General features: G+C 44.7%; 2 protein-coding genes and 1 long non-coding RNA gene across 3 annotated transcripts; 2 read left to right on the forward strand and 1 right to left on the reverse strand.

Moving 5' to 3' along the window:
• Positions 1 to 7,243: 7,243 nt before the first annotated feature.
• Positions 7,244 to 16,120, forward strand: LOC6602215 (CD109 antigen). Its single transcript, XM_002027217.2, has 7 exons — positions 7,244 to 7,314; positions 9,469 to 10,358; positions 10,427 to 14,189; positions 14,255 to 14,448; positions 14,511 to 14,685; positions 14,752 to 14,857; positions 14,922 to 16,120. Exons 2-7 carry the CDS (start codon positions 9,487 to 9,489, stop codon positions 15,131 to 15,133), a joined length of 5,322 nt encoding a protein of 1,773 aa, XP_002027253.2. The 5' UTR covers positions 7,244 to 7,314; positions 9,469 to 9,486; the 3' UTR covers positions 15,134 to 16,120.
• A 438-nt stretch (positions 16,121 to 16,558) lies between these two features.
• Positions 16,559 to 17,000, forward strand: LOC113565471. Its single transcript, XR_003408602.1, has 3 exons — positions 16,559 to 16,582; positions 16,644 to 16,840; positions 16,905 to 17,000. It is a non-coding gene; the product is annotated as an uncharacterized LOC113565471 (long non-coding RNA).
• Positions 17,001 to 17,456: 456 nt separating this feature from the next.
• On the reverse strand, positions 17,457 to 18,398 carry LOC6602214 (TBP-related factor). The gene is made up of 2 exons (XM_002027216.2): positions 18,254 to 18,398; positions 17,457 to 18,119 (listed from the first exon to the last, which is right to left on the reverse strand). The coding sequence occupies exons 1-2, from the start codon at positions 18,394 to 18,396 to the stop codon at positions 17,600 to 17,602; spliced, it is 663 nt and encodes a 220-aa protein (XP_002027252.1). The 5' UTR covers positions 18,397 to 18,398; the 3' UTR covers positions 17,457 to 17,599.
• Positions 18,399 to 18,721: the final 323 nt, after the last annotated feature.

An 18,721-nucleotide genomic window follows, 5' to 3' on the forward strand; every position in this document is an offset into this window, starting at 1 on the left:
TTTGTACATGTTTTCCTTTTGAGCAGGGAACTTGTCTAATTTAGTACCGCTAGCGGAACAAAAGGCGAACAGCCCGAATACACACAAAGTCGTCGTCAACTATATTTATTTTTACAAATTTTGCGAGAAAAATATAAAAATGTGCGGCAGCGCAATCAGCTGTTTGCCGTAATGCAAAGAAGAGAGAGAGGGAGAGAGCGCAGAGGTAGCGGCCCCAGAGCAGGCGGCGTGACATGTTATCGATCGAACAATACTATCGATTTGCTTTCCAGCTGCTTCGAGGTCAATCGAATGGAATTGTGTGTTTGTGTATATGTGTTGGGCACATTTCTAGGAAAGTTTATTTTCTTTCGCCGTTCTTTATTGGCAAACTTTGAGCATAAACACTTTGGAGACAAATTGCTTCTAACCGCAGCTAAGCAGCATAACGTCATCGTCAGCCATGACTCAGTTTATTTGCTCTCTTTCTCACACACGCAAACCACTAACACACACACAAAGAGTGTGCCGACGATGCTCGGCCTGGCCTGACGGACAGAACGTCGGAAGGAGGGGGCGGTCGGTCAAATGTGGGGACTGAACAAATATTAACAAGTGAGAATTTAAATGAATTAAACATATTTAATTGGTTTAATTAAAAGGCTTAGTTGAGCTCGTATGGCGTTCGAAATAGCAATCAAATTCACGCATCCCCAGAGCGGGCGGGGGACATCCCAATCCCATCCCACTCTCATTTCCCTCAGGCTCCCTGCCGCTGCGGCACTGGGCCAATAAAAGTTCATTCAAATGACTTTATAGTGCACACGTGTGTGTGTTTTCTCATTGATGTTGAGTACAGTAAAACCAGGCTTTCGTGAATCACGATAATCATGATTTCAAATTATTTGCCGAGACCTAGAGGTATGCAATGTAATTTTCCATACAAATCGTATAGAAAACATAATTTCTCACTGCTTATAGGAGGCAAAACCTGTTCAAAGCCGTTCTTTAGCTGTCATTATTCACTGTATTGATGTTGATGTTGGTGTGTCATGGCGCAGGCTGGATGACGTGATTGTCGTTGTCTCTCCTCTGCGCCCGCATATGATTAAAATGGGGAAAACAAGATAAAACTCGCTGGAGCAAAAGGAGCACTGCCTCTGCCGCCGCTGCTGCTGCTCTGTGGTTGTCGATAGGCTTTGCCAGTGGGTCAGCAGGGGGGAAGTAGAAGAAACAGGGGGGCAGCAAAATATACGCATGACACTCCTTGCCACCGCACACACACACCAACACCATCGCAGGCACGCGACACATGTACGCGAGGTCACTCACACAGGCGCACCCACCCGCACTATTCCACCGCTCCTTTTCACTTCCTTCCACTCCCCTCCACCACACTCCCACTCCACACTCCACGCAAGCATGGCAAATATTATTAGTTTATTTTCCACATTATATGGTCAATAATTCGTCGATATCCTATATGTAATGGATTTGTTCATCAAACATCACTTATACATATATTTATGTACGTATGCATATACTGGAAGCACAAACAATTGGTATTTTTCGCAAAAATAAGTAACGCGTTTTCGTTCGGCCGCTCGCTGCCTGGCTGGCTAGCGGTACTTAGCGGGGGCTGCTCTTCCTCCTCCTCACCGTTCTTCTTCTCTTTCTTTATTTCTCTTTTTTTTAGCAGGCGATGACGACAGCGTGCGCGGCGTCGCTTCTTTTTGCCTTCAATAACATTTACACTTTGCACTATTTATGTAATAGTTTTTCAATCGGTAGCGCGGTGTTTCATCTCAATTTGATTTGGGGTGGGCACTGGCAGGGAGGCGGGCACTGGCTGCATACTTGAGGTACGGAATTATGTACATTTTTTCACATTTTTCCGTCGAGATGATTTTTCTTTTGTATTTTACTACCAAAGAGAACAAACTACCAACACACACACGCAAGCACGCACACACACACTGTAACAAGGCACGCACAAAACACAGACACACACATGCTCAAACACTCTTCTTCTCAATGACGAAATTCTTCGCACAGCGTTGACAACTCTAGGTTCGGTTCTAGCTCTCCAAGCTCCCTCTTGCCATGCAAGAGTATGCGTATAAGCACATGTGTGTGTGTGTGTGCGAGAGTACTTTGGTGCTTTTCGTCACAATTTTTGCGTTGGGCAACCAAGCACCTTTGATTTCTTGACAATTTTTCACATGTTCACCGCTTGTTAATATACACACGAACACCGCTGATGCATTGGCATTTGATTAAACTTTTTGATTTTGCACGCTTTTCGGAAATTACCTAGCACACAAAACACAAAAATTCGATTTTTTCCTCGCTGATATTTTCACGCGAATGACCTTACATCACACGCATACAATACACACACACACATACAACTAATACGATGGTGGAACCAACGCCGGTGTAGCTCGAAAATACCCAAGAGTCTTTCGAAAAAATATACAAAAATACCAAAAAAAAACCCCATATTTTTGTCTTCTCATCCGTAACATTTTAGATAAATTTTGTTGTCGTAGATAACATGTAGATAAATGCAGATAATGTAGAAACAAGTCGTAGGTTTTTTAAAGCTACATTTATAGAAATCTCACGGCCTTTGGTCATAGTACCAAAGTGGGTTACAAATTGAGAGATAAAAACTAAACGTGCAATTGTAATGGCAATTAGGTTTTTCTGCCGCATGCTATTTACATTTTACCTAAATTCTACATTACATTGCCATGTAGTCGACAATGCAAATGGCAAATGCAAATGGATGTTATAGAATTGTGAATACGTTTGTCTTCCAAGGCTTAGTAGGTATCAGGATCGACATAAATATATACAAGATACTAAAAAGGTACTTGAATATGTCTAAAGAATATCAATTTGAGAAAAGGTCTTAATAAATTACGTTTGATCTTCATATAAAATTAGCGAAATAGGGTGTACAAAGGCTATAGACGCATCACGTCTTCAAATACCAGCAACATTGCGACTCTTTTTTTTGTTGAACTTTTTTCGTTTAACCCTTTTTTTACAATAAATACAATAAAAGCAAGGATAAAAAACTATCCAATCTTGTAGAAAATTGATTCATTAATCGTATAAAATTATGTGGGCATGGCTAAATGTTCTATATAGCTAGTAATATTCGTCGGAATAAAGAATTGAGCAATTGGAATGATACTCGTTTGTTTATGCTACTGTTGTATGAACATAAGTGCCTTGTGCGTCTGCCTACAGTGGCTTCAAATGACAGTAAGTCCTGATGTCACAGGGCACTCCCAAAAACAGCCGCTGTTCCACGGCTATTCCGTGCTTTCCACCTTCTTCGCATTTACAGTTAAAGTCGAGCCACAGAGTCTGCAGCGATGCCGAAACGACCAGCGGCGCCCTTTGGCGCAGTTGTGGCCTACTACTCCCTGCCTCAGCCACCAGAAGACGAATTTCATAGGAAAACAATTGAAAAAGGAGGAAAAAGAACAGACCCTGGACGGCATCTGGACACCGGGTTCTTCAGGATTCTGGCGTCTGGTGCGATGGAAAGACGTGGGGAATGGGGCATGTTCTCGCGTCGGTCCGATGCGGAGGCTCATCTCATCGAGATCACCCGCGTGGATGGCAGCCGTCGTGCTTTGTGGAAGGGGGTGGAGAAGCCGCGTTCCCTCGTCCTCGAGACGCGTCGCGGGTGCATGTACTTGAACAGAGTCGCCTCGGACTCCATAAGCCGCGCCACGATGGACGAATCCGAGCTGCAACCATAACCGGGAGCTCATATTCCTCTACTGGATGGCTAGGACTACTGGAGCGACTGGAGCACCGGGGACTTTGATCAAGACTGGCCAGAGCCGCAGCCTCGCTATGGACGTGGCCTGCATCCCTCCCAGCTACGACAGACTGCCCGAATTAGCTGCTGCCGGTGTCCGGCAAGATTATCCGTGCCCAGGTGGAGCTCTCTCTCCCTATTCAGCTGTGTTCTAAAACGTTGCCTCTTATAGCTTCCTGGGCGAACTCGCCGAAGCCTCGAAGCGTCTGCTCTTCTGGACAGATGTCAGCAGCCATCAGGCCATCATTCGGGCCCGAGTCGATGGCAATGAGCATGTGGACCTGGAAGAAGTCACGACTCTGGCCTTAGACCAACAGTCCGATATCCCATGCGTATCGATGTTAGTAAGCAACCAATATTGGACACCTTTGGACACTTGTAATCTCCTGTTCCCCCTTTACAGAAAAATCCGTGCTTCCATGCACATCTCGCAGGTCTCTGCCTTCGGGAGATTTGTGTCGGACGATAAGACCGGACTGGAGAGGAGCGCAATCACACCTGTCTGCACAGTCGCACAAAGTGTTTCCACATCTGCATGGCCAGCGGGGAATGACACGCAGTATTCACGACGTATGCTCGTGCCAGATTCTGATGTTACTGAGCATCTGATGCTACTGGAGGGCAAGGAGAACTACGGCGTCTATCCGGACAGATAATTTTAAGTGGCGGGAGTAGTGACATAAAGAACGACTGTATATCCGCCTTCTGGCGCTGTGACGAAAGGACTGCCCGGCGGATCAGTTCAGCTGACAGTCAACCGAGGGCAGAGACAAGACTCTGATCTGCGATGGTACCACCAGTGACAACTGTGACAATGTCCACGATGAGGCCGACTGCTGGAAGCGACCTGAGAGTTTCAGTGTCCCATCAACCAGGTGAGTGGAAAGACACGATATCTGCCCAAATTCTTAAACTAACAATATTCTACTCCACCTTCCCACAGCTTTGCATCGGCCGCTCTGCTCTGCGATGGCCGTGCCTCGGATATTTTCGCGCACCGAACCAAAAATCGAGCTTTAATGGCTCCATCGAAGAAATTAAGTAACTAGACTTAAGACCGCTAGACCGCTTAGAAATTAAAGACTTTAAAAATGCAATAGAGAACCTGCCGGCTATGCCATATGAGGTGCAACGCGACCAAGCTGCGGATGAAGATGGAGCGAAAGACTATGGATGAGTATGCCAGGCTACTACTACCACAATGCCTTCTACAAGGACCCAAGGTCCGAAGGCGACACCAGTTTAAGGTACGCGCTTGTCCCCAACGAACGAAGGACAAGTTGCCAAAAGCGGAAGAGGATGATTCGCCCGAAGAGTTTCAGCATGAATAGGCAAAGTAAGTATAAGTACCACCAATTGTATGACACATTTTTGGCTAATTCTCGACCATTGACAGATTGGGAAAGTTATTTTCTCCGCTAACCTTCTACGCCTTTGCAAAGTACGCGGACAAGGAATCGAAACCTAGCCAGAAAAATTGTATCTTAAAAGAGTAACAATCGATCATTTCTGCCTCAGCACTCTTCACAGCTTAAAATGTGCAATGTACTTCTTACTTCATACAACAATTCGTACCTTTGGAATTCATTTATATGTAGGTTTAAAACATTCCTTTTTGCTCTCTTAAATCGTACATCCCTGCATCATGTTTTATAATGGATTTAATTAACATCCTTGTTGTTCACACGCTTTCAAACAATTTTTATTTCGCGCTCTCTATTTTGTGATGGATATGATTTCCCCCCTTCTCAGCACAACAATGCCCCAACATTCTATACTCATTACGTCGCATTTTAATACTTAATCTAATTATCTACTTTAATTACTGTACTTTGATCGGACATATTGATTGGAGCTGGGAAATGTACATAGTGTTTATATATAGGAACTGGACCAGATCCAAAATGTTGTTCGGCATCACTTGGTCTTGGATAGTACCATTAAGGCTGAGCCATTTTAATATCCAAAAGCTGGAAACATTCGGTAGTATAATAGGCATTAATAAGATACTTTTAATATGTACACCACATATCCATATAAACTTAGTTTTTAATATACCGCCATACATATACGAACCGGTTAAACGGAAACGGCGCGATTTTTGCTTTCTGCCAATGAAAATTGTCAAAAATGCATTGCATAACATATTATTGGAAATGCATATCATAGAATTGAGAATATGTGTATTTGTCATCCCAGGCTCCAATTCGGCAGCTTATTGTCTTCTTACAGAGACCAAGAATAGGTATAGGGATCGGGATATATATATAAGACACTAATCATATGCATAAATATGTCTAAAACATATCGTTTGATCTTCATACATATCATCTTCAAATTAAATGAACGAAATAGGGTATACAAAGGCATATACAACGGATTACACACAACATGCACCAGCATCATTGCGACTGTTTTGTTCAACTATTTTGTTTAAACCTTCTTTTAGTCAAAATACTATAAAAGCATGTATTAAGAATAAGCAAGTCAATTAGAAAATAGGTTAATTAATCGTAAAAAACTATGTGGGCATGGCTAAATATTCTATTTAGCTAGTAATATACCTCGGAATATCAAAATTGACCAATATGAATGACTATCCTCTTTCCTTCTTTGGTTGTTTTCCCATTTTCGCTAAAACCTTTTTTTTACCTATTTCGTAAAAGCATTTTTTTACGCAAAATCCAATAAAACCAAGTATTAAAAATAAGCTAGTTAAGTGCAAAATTGATTCATCTATCGTATAAAACTATGTGGGCATGGCTAAATGTTCTGTCTAGATAATAATTTTCGACGGAATATCAAAGTCGAGGAATATTGTTTCCAATCCTTGACGGAGAACGATTAACCCATTGTAAATCAAGGGAGTATTCTAATATTCCACCGAAAATAATGAATATTTGGTGGTTGGATGACTGGATGGCACGGAGCTACAAGAAGAATTTACAATCATTAATACTTTCAGCCATTTGCCTAAAGTAGTTGATCTATTTGAATAGAGGGGCCTGAAGTGGGCTAAGTTCGTTTTTTTATCATAACGAGACGCTATATTGTTGTGAAGGAGCAAAACAGCAATCGCCGTAGCAAGAAAACAAGTCAAGTATTTAAAACAAATCAGTCAAGTAGAAAATTGATTCATTAATCGGATACAATTATGTGGGCAGGGCTGAGAGATCAATCTAGCTAGTAATATTCGACGGAATTTCAAAAATGAGGAATATGTAAAATATAACTTGAATTCGTTAGTGTATTTACGGTATATTTTTAAAATGGGAGCGTATATGTTGGTATATTTCTGAGGGCCGGACGGTATATTTTAACGATAAATCAGCGGTCACACTAGTCATTGCGGGGTGTGGATCTGTGGTTTTGTGTTCATTTAATTTTTTCAAACATTTAAGTTTAAAAGTTCGTTTTAAGTTCCCTTTTGTTGTTAAATATAATGAGTTTGGCTTGCCGCCTATCGTGAAAAAATTGATTTCTGTATAGAGGTGAGTCATCGTTGTGTGTTTGAACAAATTCTAATGGTGACCCGCCCAAATTTTTGTTTGGTGTCGAATGCCTGTCGTTGTTATTGTTGCTGCTGCTGCTGTTGGTGTTGGCACATGGGCGTTGACCGAAAATTTTAAGAAGCGTCTTAAAGAGACGCACTAACATTTTGACTATTTTTTGTTCTGATGCTGCAAATCGTGAAAAGTCCATCCTCGAAAGACGCGAAAACGCTTCCACTGCAAAATTTCATTTGTAGAAAAAGGGGAATACGGCTGAGTGCGGCAGCCACCTGCTGCCCAATTGGATTTAGCGCGTCTCCTCTTATTTTAGGCTACGCTACTCAAATTTCCTTGTCGCTTCAGGTCCTGGCCACTTTTAGGGTCCTTTGGCCATTTCAATTGCACTTTTGCCCTCTTACACATTACATTTTGAATGGGTCTTCTCTCCGCTAATTAATGCCACTTTACACATCTACTTGTACTCGCACAAACACACACATACACATTCTTGTATGCATGAGAGCATGCTGGCTGACTGTCTGTCTCGTGTGTGTGTCAGAGTGTCTGTAGCGGCCAGCAAAGGGTGGATTACAGGCGTCTCAGTCGACCGTTGAAATTATTACGAGTTGGGTTTTCTCGTTTAGATATTTGTTTTCACTTGCCCCTGGTCCCGGTATCGCCAGTCCATAGGCCAGTAACTTCTGCTGCTTCAGTGCACCACCAACACATGCATTGAGTGTGTGAGTGTGTGTGTGTGTCTGGTCAGGTAGCGTGTGTTCCCGTTCCAGTACGCTTACCGGCAACTGCATTTGAAATGATCCCTTCGTACTTATTCCTTCTCCTCTCCCTCGCTCTATCTGTATTTGCCTGAGGGTCAAGTGTGCCCGGGCCAGCCGGTGCCTTATTATTACTACTATATTGTCTCTCTTTTGTTGTATGGTTGCCTGGCCTGAAACACTGTGTGTTGTCTTGTTACCTACGGCGCATGTAGGGAGGGTGGCCAAGTCCTGCCACGAATGATGCATGTGCAAGTATCCGTTTTCATTTCTGATTGCGTTATGATAAGGCACAGGATAGGGTCAGGGCTCCCTACAGGCGGCCATTTTCCACGCCATAAAATAACCGTAATTTTCGATATCAATAGTGATTATCGATAAGTAGTTCAGTAAAGGCAATATTGTCGTACGACACTACACTTTAATACCGTTATAGTATGAAAACAAATTCAATTTACCGAAAATTAGAATTTCAGAGCTTATATTTTCTCTGCTGCTGCGCTGCTAGCAGATCCATTAACGTCCATGCTAGAGCTTATTTACCTCTCACTCTTCATGGATGCTTTTCCTCTAAGGTTTTCTCAAAAAACTCTTCTATAGACTTTGTTGTACCACAAAATATCTTCTCCAGGCCGCAAAAATTTCATTGATCGATAACATTATCGATAACAATATTGCCTTAATTATCGAATGGAATTTGTATCATATCGTTTTTATCGTTTCAAAACAAAAATAGCGCATGCATTATAAATTATTTTTCTTATATGAACAAACGACTCTACAGATTGGTTGTGGAAATGTTCTCGTGGACTGTGCTCTGTGCATTTTCTAATCGTTTCTGGCTTAACATAAATTATGAGAGGATTTGAAGAACATTGGTTTGGTGTGGTGGGGCCCCGTGCTGATGAGGGGGAAAAATAAAAGCTGTCAGCAATCTCTCTGTTTCTGGCACACACACAGAAAACACCGCCCGACCATTCCTCAAAAGACTAATTGCGAGGCCCCCTTGAATGACATTTTACTTAAAATTTGACATAGTTTTAATAGTGCTACCCCCGCACCCCCTATCTATGTATAACCGTAGGAAAGAACACACGTTCATTGCTCCTGCCAGAGCGAAAGTGTCGGTGGTGGCTGTGGCTGCTGTGGGGGATTCTATAAATATCTCGCATAGCCGTCCTCATTAATGCAATGCCCCGAGTTCTCACAGCACGCGGAAATCAGCCACGCCACCGAGAGAGCAACCCAACCGTAAACCGAAAACAGTCCTAGAAACAGGCCACAGCCTCTCACTATTTATAGTATATTCGATAGATGCAACGCACTGATCGTACGCTAAATGTTCACTAATTCATTCACTGACTTTTACTCCAAGCAGCCAAGCAGGCAATACTCGATGATGTGGCACCTGCAAGCTGTGCTCCTGCTTACGGCAGCAGTCATCCTGGCAGCGGGTCAAAGCGACACCTACTACAATCAGCAGCCACAACAGCAACCGCAACCGCAACTGCCCAGCAATCAGCAGTCCCCGTGGGGCGTCAACACGGACTACAACAGTCCAGGATTCCCAGGATCTCCCCAGACACCCAATCAGTATGGCAACAATAATGTGAATCCCCCACTCACGAATCCCCCCTATCGAAGCGATGCGGGGAGCTACAACGATCTGACAAACCAAGATGATTACAACAAACGGCCGCTGGGTGGAGGCTCCGGCTATCTGGACAACGAAGAGCCCAGTCTGACGCGTGGCAAGTCCTCGTACAATGTGAAGGCTACCTTCCTGGAGTCCCTGCACTCGCGAGAGCCCACCTATTTTATAGTGGCCTCGCGCATGGTTCGGCCCGGCCTGATCTACCAGGTGTCCGTGTCGATATTGCAGGCCCAATATCCCGTAACAGTGCATGCGAGTATCTCCTGTGATGGGGTACAGATCAGCGGCGATTCCAAGGACGTGAAGGAGGGTGTGCCTGAGACCCTGCTCATGAGGATACCCCCAACCAGTGTCACGGGAAACTATCGACTGAGAGTCGAAGGCTTCTATCAGAATGTGTTTGGTGGCCTGGCCTTCCTCAATGACACGCGCTTGGACTTTTCCCAGCGTTCGATGACGATCTTTGTGCAGACGGACAAGCCCCTGTATATGCAGGGGGAGACTATACGCTTCAGGACCATCCCTATAACCACTGAACTGAAGGGCTTTGATAATCCCGTGGATGTGTATATGCTGGATCCGAACAGGCATATACTAAAGCGCTGGCTATCGCGGTAAGGGATCGCGCACCAATCAACCCAAAGGCTCGCTGTTTCTTATCTGTTTCGTTGTTCTTTTGCAGCCAATCCAATTTGGGTTCCGTCTCGCTGGAGTACAAGCTGTCGGATCAGCCCACATTTGGAGAGTGGACCATCCGTGTGATTGCCCAGGGACAGCAGGAGGAGAGCCATTTCACCGTCGAGGAGTACTATCAGACACGCTTTGAGGTGAATGTGACGATGCCCGCGTATTTCTTTACCACCGATCCGCATATCTATGGCCGCGTGATGGCCAATTTCACGAGTGGCCTGCCAGTGCGTGGAAATCTCACGCTAAAGGCCACCATCCGACCGATCGGTTACTTTAGCAATCAAGTGTTGAACGAAAAGTTCCGCCTGGGCCGCAGTCCCCTGGAGCAGGCGAATCGCTATAACGAACGCTGGCGCTACAACAATGTTAATCAGAATCCCCAGGTGCAGTACAACGTGCCGCAACTGTCGCAAGATGGAGCCGATCTCGGACAGGATATCCTATACAGAAATCAGTATGTGGTGGAGCGGCATTATCAGTTCGATGAGGAGTGGCCCTTTTGGGTGAAGAAACCCGAGTACCAAGAGTCGTACGATTCGTGGACGAGCACGTATCGTAAAGTGCTGCCGTTCCTGCGTTATTTTAATGGAACCTTCGACTTCAAATGGCCCCTAAGAGAGCTGGAGCTGCTCGTACCCAATCTCTCACAAATGGAGATCCTTATAACGGCCACCGTGGGTGAGAAATTCTACGATGAGATCATCAGTGGCTACTCCGTGGCGCGTGTCTACAACTCGAGTCTGCGTGTGGCCTTCCTGGGGGAGTCCCCACAGGTCTTTAAGCCAGCCATGCCCTTTACCACGTACTTGGCTGTGGAATATCATGATGGTTCGGCCATAGATCCCCTACTTCTGCGCCAGGGACTCATGGAGGTCACGGGCTTTGTGGAGAGTCGCAGTGGCGGTCGCCGGGACTGGCCCGCCCAACGTCTGGCCATGTCACAGCAAAGCGATGGCGTCTGGGAGGTTAAGGTGGACATTCGCAATGACTTGAATCTGGATGATCGTCCGCAGAGCAGGGACTTCTTGAATGGCATCCAGAATATGCGACTGCAAGCGGTGTTCATCGACCCACGCGGCGATCGTGTGCAGACAGAGCTGCTGTTGGTGTCCCACTACTCCCCCAGGAATCAGCACATCAAGATCACGACCAGCACAGAGGCCCCTGTGGTGGGGGAGTACATTATATTCCACATACGCACGAATTTCTATCTGGAAGAGTTCAACTACCTGATCATGTCCAAGGGCGTGATCATTGTCAACGATCGGGAGACCATCACGGAGGGCATAAAGACCATAGCGGTGGTCCTGAGTGCAGAAATGGCGCCCATGGCCACGATGGTGGTATGGAAGATCACACAGCAGGGACAGGTGGTGGCGGATTCGCTAACCTTCCCTGTGAACGGCATCTCCAGGAATAATTTCACGGTGTACATTAACAATCGCAAAGCCAGGACTGGAGAGAAGGTGGAGGTGGCCATATTCGGAGAACCCGGCTCTTATGTGGGTCTCTCGGGCATTGACAGTGCCTTCTATACGATGCAGGCGGGTAATGAGTTGACCTACGCAAAGATCATCACGAAAATGTCCAACTTTGATGAGCAAACGAATGGCACATACAAACACATTTGGTACTCGCACGAGGGCAATCCCGACGAGCTGGTGTACTTCCCAGCCTCTTCCTTTGGCATTGATGCCAATCGCACGTTCGAGTACAGTGGATTGATTGTGTTTACAGATGGCTATGTGCCACGGCGCCAGGACACGTGCAATCGCACCCTGGGCTATGGGGAGTGCCTGAGTGGACGCTGCTATCGGCTGGAGAAGCAATGCGATGGCCTGTTCGACTGTGACGATGGCACAGATGAGATTGGCTGCCACATAAGGAATGACACGGAGCTGCTGAGCTATCGCAAGTATCGTTTCAATCGCGTTCTGCGACACTACGAGAACGTGTGGCTGTGGCGAGATGTCAATATAGGACCACATGGTCGCTACATCTTCAATGTGGAAGTGCCCGATCGCCCGGCCTATTGGATGGTGAGCGCGTTCAGTGTGAGCCCCTCCAAGGGCTTCGGGATGCTCAACAAGGCCCTTGAATATGTGGGCGTACAGCCGTTCTTCATTAATGTGGAAATGCCCGAGACCTGCAGGCAGGGCGAACAGGTGGGCGTGCGAGTGACTGTTTTCAACTATATGACCACGCCCATTGAGGCTACGGTAGTGCTGCATGGCAGTCCGGACTATAAGTTTGTCCATGTCGAAGAGGATGGCATTGTGCGGTCGTATAATCCGCGTATCAGCGGGGGAGAGCATCAGTTCTTCATTTATTTGGACGCCCAAGGTACCACAGTGGTGTATGTGCCGGTGGTGCCCCAGCGGCTGGGAGATGTGGACGTCACACTGCATGTGGCCACCCTACTGGGCACGGATACCATCACGAGGAGACTGCATGTGGAGTCCGATGGCCTGCCACAGTACCGTCATCAGTCGTTGCTGCTGGATCTCTCGAATCGCGCCTATGTCCTGGAGTATTTGCATGTGAATGTGACGCAGACCCCAGAGATACCCTACCAGGTGGACCGGTACTTTGTTTACGGTTCAAATCGCGCCCGAATCTCGGTGGTGGGTGATGTGGTGGGACCCGTCTTCCCCACAATGCCCGTGAATGCCAGCTCTTTGCTGTACCTGCCCATGGAATCGGCCGAACAGAATGCCTTTAGTTTTGCCGCCAATCTGTATACGATGATGTTCATGCGATTGATCAATCAGCGCAACAAAACCCTGGAGAAGAATGCCTTCTATCACATGAACATTGGCTATCAGCGGCAGTTGAGTTTCATGCGGCAGGATGGCAGCTTTTCGCTCTTCCGTTCGGACTGGAACAACTCTGATTCGTCCGTGTGGCTGACGAGCTATTGCATGCGGATCTTCCAGGAGGCCAGCTTCTACGAGTGGGAGAACTTTATATGGATCGATGCCAGCATCATTGAGAAGAATATGCGCTGGCTGCTGCAGCACCAGACGCCAGAGGGTGCCTTCTACGAGGTAACCTGGACGCCAGATCGGAAAGTCAATCGCACCAATTTTGCCAGCTATACGCATTTGAGGAATCGCAATATTACACTGACATCGCATGTCCTCATCACTTTGGCCACCGTCAAGGATCTGTCGGGCACTCTGGGCTCCCGTGTGGCCTTGGCCACGCAGCGTGCTGTGGCCTGGATTGAGCGGAATATGCAGTTCCTGCAGGAGACACCCGAACCGTATGACGTGGCCATCACGGCGTATGCTCTGCAGTTGTGCAATTCTCCCATTGCCGAGCATGTGTTTGGCATCTTGCGGAGGCATGCCCGAACCATTGGCGAATTTATGTACTGGGGAAACCAAGAGATACCCCAACCGCCGCGCAAACTGGAGAACCAGAAGTGGTTCTCCCTGCCCCGACTGCCATATGAATATGATTCCTTGAACATAGAGACAACGGCATATGCTTTGCTGGTTTATGTGGCACGTCGCGAGTTCTTTGTAGATCCCATTGTGCGTTGGTTGAACTCTCAGCGTTTGAACGATGGTGGTTGGGAGTCCACCCAAGACACAAGTGCCGCACTAAAGGCTCTGGTCGAGTACACGGTCAGGTCAAGGATACGCGAAGTCTCTTCGCTAAGTGTGGAAATAGAGGCCTCCTCGACGGGCGGAAAGACACAGACGCTGCACATCGATGACACCAATCTGGCGCGACTACAGAGCATCGAGGTAAGTGCTGCCTGCCTTTAGTAGATTTCACATGATTACTAAGTGATTTTTCATTGTCTCTGTAGATACCTGATGCCTGGGGCACCATTAAAGTACAAGCCAAGGGCGCTGGCTATGCCATCCTACAGATGCATGTCCAATATAATGTGGATATAGAAAAGTTCCAAACCAAACCGGCGGTGCCAGCGTTTGGGCTGCACACCAAGGCCATTTTCCATGGCAGGAATCAGTCGCATATCTCTTATGTGGCCTGCCAGAAGTAGGTTTTCCATCGGATCTCAGAGCAGGCGTATAGTAACTTATGGCCTTCTCTTTTTGCAGCTGGATAAACACCGCAGAATCGGAACGCTCGGGCATGGCCATATTGGATGTGGCTATACCCACTGGCTATTGGATACAGCAGCAAAAGCTGGACAGCTATGTCCTCAGCAATCGTGTGCGAAATCTGAGACGTGCCCGCTATCTAGATCGCAAGATTATCTTCTATTTTGATTTTGTAAGTGCCAGAAATGTCGGATAAAACGAATCTGAACTAATCCTTAACTTTATGTTAATCCCACAGCTGGATCAGGAGGATATTTGTGTAAACTTTACCATCGAACGCTGGTACCCAGTGGCCAATATGTCGCGGTATTTGCCTGTGCGCGTCTATGACTACTATGCGCCGGGTAAGTGCTTTCTTATAAACATCCAAATAATGCCAGATAATAATGTATGATGTTTATCTTTTAGAACGCTTCAATGAATCAATTTTCGATGCTTTGCCCACATATTTGCTAAACATATGCGAGGTATGCGGCAGCTCTCAGTGCCCGTACTGTTCCATCTACAACATGGGCTGGCGTGCCTCCATGTCCGTATCGCTGCTGTTCTTCAGCGTTTTTGTCTACCTGCTGAGAAGTCGCACGCATCTGGTACTGAATATGCTGCATTTGCTCACATAGAGAAAGAAAACCATAGAGAACCATCCCCATACCACAATGTCTCCCACAAATTGCATTGCTAAGAAAATTAGCTTTTTTTGTTTTTTAGTTTTTTGTTTTTTTGCCAAACGAAATTGCATTCCGTCCCAAAAATGCTGGTCAACATTTTTGTTTTTATGTCTTATTTGTAGTATTCTTTATTTGTTTACTTGACCCCCCACTCGCTGTAAAATCGAATGAATGTACAAAACAGCCCGAGCCAGAGTTAATTCATGTATTAATTTTGTAATTTTATGTTTAACGCTGAACAAAGAGAATCTTTTATACAAAAGCACACAAAACAGAATCCCCGACCCAACTAAAAACAAAAATGTATTCTCTAAGTTATATTCGAAACCATATATGAAATGAACTACCATTATCTATGCCTTACCCCATAGAGCGGGCTCCAAGTGCCGCTGGGAGAACGTTTTAATCGAGAAAGAGAGAGGAAGAGATCGAAGCGTTCAATATTTTGTATGTGTCTTTCACAAAATGCCTTTAATAGATTTTAGAAATCGTGTTAGCAAAATGTACGACGAGACATCAGTGTTTTTGCATACATATCGAATTGAAATTGAAACCTATCTATAGAGTAATATATATATATATAATCCTAACGCCTTACTCTTCGAATTAATTGTAAACGAAAAGCGAAATGGAATCGCTCGTTGAAGGAACCGGAACCGTCCAATTTTATTTATGCAACTTATGAATCTGCATAGTCTGTAAGTTTTATACGTACTTTTTCCCTTCCACCACAAATGAACCCACAAATAGTTTGTACTCTTGACAACATAGCCATGTAGACGGAATGAGAATATACAATATATGTGCTCGTTCGTGTGTAAAGTCCTCCGTCCCTCCTTTACCAATAAGAATCGAATCGAATCTCTCCAGGAAGTACATAATTTTTGTGCGTTTTCTTTGTAATGAAAGAAATGTGAAAAATAAACGAAAGTAATACAAGTTTTGTGTGTCTTGGGTTTTTGGTAATTATCGGTGGATCCTCAGACCGAACTTCACTCTACCAAGGAGAGGTTTGCAACTTTTTATTACCTGTCTTATCAATGGCGATACCGGCCACCAAATAATGCCGCCTTTTGATGTGTGTTCCCTGGGTACCTTAGGTATGATTTATCATACTTATATCATTCTATTTCCCCAAAACAAAAACAGAAACAAGTAATCCATGCCCGACAAAAACCCCAGCTGTCAAATTCAACATCTTTTGAAACTACTGAAATAGTATCAGTATTGTACGATGTGTTGTAGGTTTAACACTAAAAAAAACAAAAAAAAAAATAAAAAAAATTCTAAATTTTGAAAAATATTATTTCGGAATTATTTTTACTAGAGATTAAGCAGAAAGTGAATTTTTTTTAAAAAAGCAAAGTGACAAAAAAAAACAAAATCATAAGAAAAAGTTAAGTAAGCAAAATTCTTTTCTTCATTCAGATAGTTTTCTTTTGATAAAAACTGTATTTTGTAGATGGCTCAGGCAATTCTCCTATGCGGCTTCGTCCTTCGTCCTGCTTCCGTTTCGTCCTCCTTGCGTTCGTCTGCGACTTTCGTTGAGTGAGGAAACCCATCCAACAGATACAAAAAAAAAACAAAAAGGCCACTGATTGATCGTTCTGGAGACCTCGTCTTTTGACAACCAATTAACCAATCCAAGACAAAAACACGGTTCGTTTTGAAAGCAAGTGTTTACATCCTTTTCGAGTACTAAGAGCAATCACCAATCCAACAGGTGTATGTTTGCGGCAATGATGAATGAATCGTTTATTATATTTTGATACTATGAGCTGTGGGAGCTGAAACTTTATATTTTGATACTAATAAAAATTATATTTTGATACTAATAAAAATTATATTTTGATACTAAACGTTATGTAACCTATACAATATAATTTATACGTAAGCGCGAAGTAAGCGAAGTGATTTAGGAGCCGATTAGTACCGCATGGTACTTTTGGTAGGACAGGCGAAGCAGACCACAATCCCTCTCAATTTTGGTCGCACTTGTCATGAGCGATGGGAAAAGCATTGGGGATTTTTCTTTCAATTACAATGTATTTCAAATCAATATCTTGTTACTTTTTCAAGCTGAAATGCCCAAAGGCCGTATCCTCTCTGAGCGAGTATCAATGCATCAACGAACACAAGTACAGTAATAGAATAGGCACGGGACAAGAAAAACGGATAGCAGTAATGTAACGGGTGCACACAACAGTAGAAATTCGCTGAAAATAATTTCATGCACAACCAACAAACACCGAGAATAATCCATCGATCCGACATGTCTATAAATATATATGTAAATTTTCTATGAAATATCATCTGTGCTACACATCTAAATAATGGCATTGTTCTTAAAAAGGCGTTTAAAAAACTATTTAAAAATACTCTCGATAATAACCGATATCCGTTTCCACAGATATCCGTCTACGTCTTTCGGAAGCTTAACAGTATAGGTGAAATGGCATCCAGGCAATCCATGATATCCTTTCGCGACTTGGCACCCGTAAAGACTACCTTGCCATTGACAAATATCAGCAGGACAATGCGTGGTTTGACCATGCGGTAAATGAGGCCGGGAAACATTTCTGGCTCGTAGGAACTGAACTGGCCGTGCACCTGATTGAGGTTCTCCAGGCGTATGGGGAAGCGCAGGTCCACCGTGGCTACAATATTCTGCAGCTTGTACTCCATAAACTTGACGGGGAATCCAAGCTTCTGGAGAATGCGCGCAAACTTGCGGGAGCCAATGTCAGCGTCCCTCTCGTTGCGGGCCCCAGTGCAGATGATTTTGCCCGTGCGAAAGATGAGCGCCGTGCAGCGGGGCGAGTGCATGCGCATGATTACGCCCCTGAAACGCTTGGGCGAGTATTCAGAGTTGCGGGTCCGGGAATTGATGGTCTTGAGGTCCAGTTCGCAGTTAACGGAGAAGGTTGCCACAATGTTTCTGTCAAAAGGGGAAACAAAAGGGAATCCTCTGGTTAATACATATATATAAATTTGTTATGGGATATCAGTGAATTTCACTGATCGAACCAGCAGTTTTGTGGCTGGCATTGAAATTTTTGGAGCGGGACTAACTGCAGCTTGATTTCATGTTGGGCATCCTTCGGCTCCACCAGCACAGCGGGCTGCTGGGGCTGCAAAGAACTGTGCGGATTGATCACATGACTGGCAGCCGCAGGCACGATGTCCTTGTCTTCAATTTTAAAATGAAATTGCATTGGAATAATTTAGTTCGATTTATAAACAAAAATCGGCACGCGAGAAACAGTGCTGCTCTATTGCATAAATGTGGAAAAATACCAGTGCGGTATTAATCGGCTGTGCGAACTGGTATTTTTTGTAACAGCCTGTATATGCGTTTTTAAAAAAACACATAGTTGCAGCAGGCTTTCAAAGCTATCTAGGAATGATAAGCCGTATTATCAGAATCGGGGACATATAATTTTCATGCCATGAAAAAATAGAACAATAATCCCATTTTGGATCAGCAGATATTCAAAGATAGCCTCGAAAATTATAAATCTTGATGAAAGATATCATGGG

Source organism: Drosophila persimilis, unplaced genomic scaffold, assembly GCF_003286085.1.
Source record: "Drosophila persimilis strain 14011-0111.01,24,50 unplaced genomic scaffold, DperRS2 tig00000124-arrow-pilon, whole genome shotgun sequence".
Classification (NCBI taxonomy): Eukaryota; Metazoa; Arthropoda; class Insecta; order Diptera; family Drosophilidae; genus Drosophila; species Drosophila persimilis.